At 39.8% G+C, this 2,804-nt stretch overlaps 1 protein-coding gene across 3 annotated transcripts in view; it reads right to left on the bottom strand.

Annotated features, from left to right (window-relative positions):
- Positions 1–2,370, bottom strand: part of LOC122082326 (DNA ligase 1) — a 15,724-nt gene extending 13,354 nt beyond the window's left edge. Inside the window, exons 1-2 of one of the 3 annotated variants that reach the window (XM_042649814.1) lie at positions 1,577–2,370; positions 1,059–1,175 (exon numbers count right to left, since the gene is read on the bottom strand). In XM_042649814.1, the coding sequence (XP_042505748.1) occupies positions 1,059–1,175; positions 1,577–2,272 (813 nt within the window). In that variant the 5' untranslated portion in view covers positions 2,273–2,370. The remainder of the gene's footprint in view (positions 1–1,058; positions 1,176–1,576) is intronic. The other 2 variants (XM_042649813.1, XM_042649815.1) reach the window with 2 other exon arrangements.
- Positions 2,371–2,804: the final 434 nt, after the last annotated feature.

Here is a 2,804-nt window from a genome sequence, read left to right as displayed (position 1 = left end):
GGGAGGGAGAGAGAAAGAGAGACCTTTGAACATAAATGGTATAGAGTCCAACACATGGCAGGACAAAAAAAAATTGAGAATGGACCAACTTTACATGTGGCTATAGCTAACTATTGACTAAAACCAGCCATCCACATGGAGGAATATTTGTTTGTGTAGAAATTACTTTTTAGTACTGAACCAAAAGAAATGTAAATTGAACTTTCTTCCCTGATTATATTTATTAGCTTATGTTTTTCATAACTACTGCTATAAAATATCATCTCTACTATTTACCAAAAAACTTAGGCGTAAATGAAAATAACTCGCTTGACTAAGTAAAATTGATTATGAAGATCACCAAAACAAACAAGCTTTTACTGGACTAGTATCAACCTTTCCTTTAACAATGCAATTGCTTCCTTTATCTCAGATCTGATCATATATTTGATCCTTGAGCATGCTTGTACCTGGGATTATCATTTGTTTCACCTTTAAGATCATTCGAGCATCTTAAAGCCTTTCTTGAAACTAAAAGTAAAAGAGGAGTCACCTTTACAATACACATCCAGAGAATGATTTTATTTTACTGACAATTCAGAAGCAGAACTTTAGTACATGAGTTTTTAAGATTGTGAGTGTAAAACATCGATTTGCTTTTTTATTCATTCAACACCAATGGGACACCACAGCTGCAAGAAAATTACTCCCACTGGCTCTTTATCACTTTCATCATAAAATATCAACCGCCAAGTAGCAAATGCCATACCATAAGGCTTGCTAAACTATATGTAAAGCTGAATCATTACAGGTGGGTAAATCGTAGAATGAGATAAATAAGGAAAAATATCCGTATTGGGTTCTCGTCCTAGAGCTGTTCTGTACAAAATAATTAAACTGAACAGAATTTACAGCTTATTGTCATTCTCGGCTGTGCTGACATGTGTCTGACACCAATGTGCAAGGCAACACCATTGGACACTCCATGTATATATATATATATATATATGTTTTTTTAGCAAGAAAAGAGAAACAAATGAGAGGAGGGAAGGTTTAGGCTTGAATACGCATTAACGTACCTTAGCAATGATACGAAATGTATCAAAAACCCTTGAAACAGTTAAAGGTTTAGGCTTGAACATCAAACTTTGAGATGAACGACTTGCTTTTGCAACAAGGCCCAAATCTCCCAGTTCCTGCAATAACAATCTCAGCGTCAGAGTACCATGATAACCCCCCCCCCCCCGGGGGGGGGGGTGAATGTCTACCTAAAGAAGCATATTCTTAGCTCAAAACTCAGACCAAATTTTCACTACTTCAAGAAAGGGCAGAATAACGCGGACGACAAATACAAATTTGTCCCTATGTATCCCTTGTGATACTGCAGTTGCTCAAGACTGTTTTCTGAAGCCCAATTGAAATTGAAAACCACGGTTCTCCCTTTTTCTTGCCGAAAAGGGTAAAAACGGGAAAAGGAAAAAGTTTCAAATACGTTAACACATCTGTTACCGGGAGGAAATGTGACTAAGGAAATAGATGAACTGAAACTAGAGAAAGTAACCGGAGGGGTAGTAAGCAAAGCAAAGTTAGTGATCACTTCTGTTTGTTTCTTGATTTGTGCTTCACTTCTTCCATAGGCTTCAGCGAGAACTTTATTTAGGGCAGAATCTCCAAGTCCAAGCTCAACGCCTTCGTGCGACGGAGCAACCTTATTCGCGGAAAGAAAAACAACAGCAACCAAATCACTTGGGGTAGTAGCCATCACAGTCCGGAAAACATTACAGAGAAGTTCTGTGGTGGCAATTCGACCCTTCTCTTGACCGATGAAATCAAACGCGCGAGCAAGAAACAGAAACGGGACGGGTTCTCCATCTTTCCAATATGCAGCGGACTTCGGTGTAAAATCCGACGACTTCTTCTTCAATTGGGCAATGCGGTCGTCCAAACTGAGAGATCGATCTTCCACAGCCGTCTTCGCCTTCTTGGACGAGGGTTCATCGGGTTGCTGTTGGTTGTTTTCTGATACAACTTTAGTGTCTTTGTCCTCTAGGGTTTTGGGTTTCTTGGGCGAAGGAGGAGGAGCCTTTTTGCGAGAAGCAGATGCCCTAGCGGAGGCCATAAGAACATCGTTGATGGAACGGCGTTCGGACATTGAAGATTTGGGAGTTGAAGAGAAGACGAAGCAAGTAAAGGGTTTAGGAGTGAATGCAGCAGAGAACCCGCGAGAGAGGAGAGGAAATGGTCGAGGAATAGGGAAAAGTCGCGTCTGGCTTACCAAACAGTGGCGAAGCATTCTATTGTGAGAGTGTCCGTGGGAAGGACTTCATGGTTTGTAGAAAGGCGGGAATCAATTGGCAGTCCCATAATGGTCGAGATTCGAGAGGAGGAAGGCTTTACGGCCCCGGACAGGCTGAATCGATTTTGGTCTGGTATTAGGTCAAAATCGAAATCAAACCAAAATATTAAGACAAAGTTCGGTTTCAAATTTGGTCCGATTTGATTTGGTCTTCTATCAGATTGACCTAACAGGCTCTTATTAGGTAAGGGTGTCAATGTATAACCAAAATCGACCGATTATAATCGAATCGCATCATAATAAATTGATCCGATTTTAGTTTTATAGGCCATAATTTCGGTTCAGAACTTAACCGAATCAAAAAATCGATGGTTAACCAGCACCTAATATTAAAGACAAAGTGTTTTGAAATTCGATAGGCCTCTACGAAAAAAGTGGAAAAAAAAAAGAAGCAAAGTACTAATTGAGAAGGGAGCTTCACTTTCACACAATCACACTTTTTGATTTTATAATTTCTACGATCATAGTT

This window comes from Macadamia integrifolia, chromosome 6, assembly GCF_013358625.1.
Source record: "Macadamia integrifolia cultivar HAES 741 chromosome 6, SCU_Mint_v3, whole genome shotgun sequence".
In the NCBI taxonomy this organism is placed as follows: domain Eukaryota; kingdom Viridiplantae; phylum Streptophyta; class Magnoliopsida; order Proteales; family Proteaceae; genus Macadamia; species Macadamia integrifolia.
The sequence above is the reverse complement of the archived record's forward strand: the minus strand, read 5'-3'. Positions and strand labels throughout refer to the sequence as shown.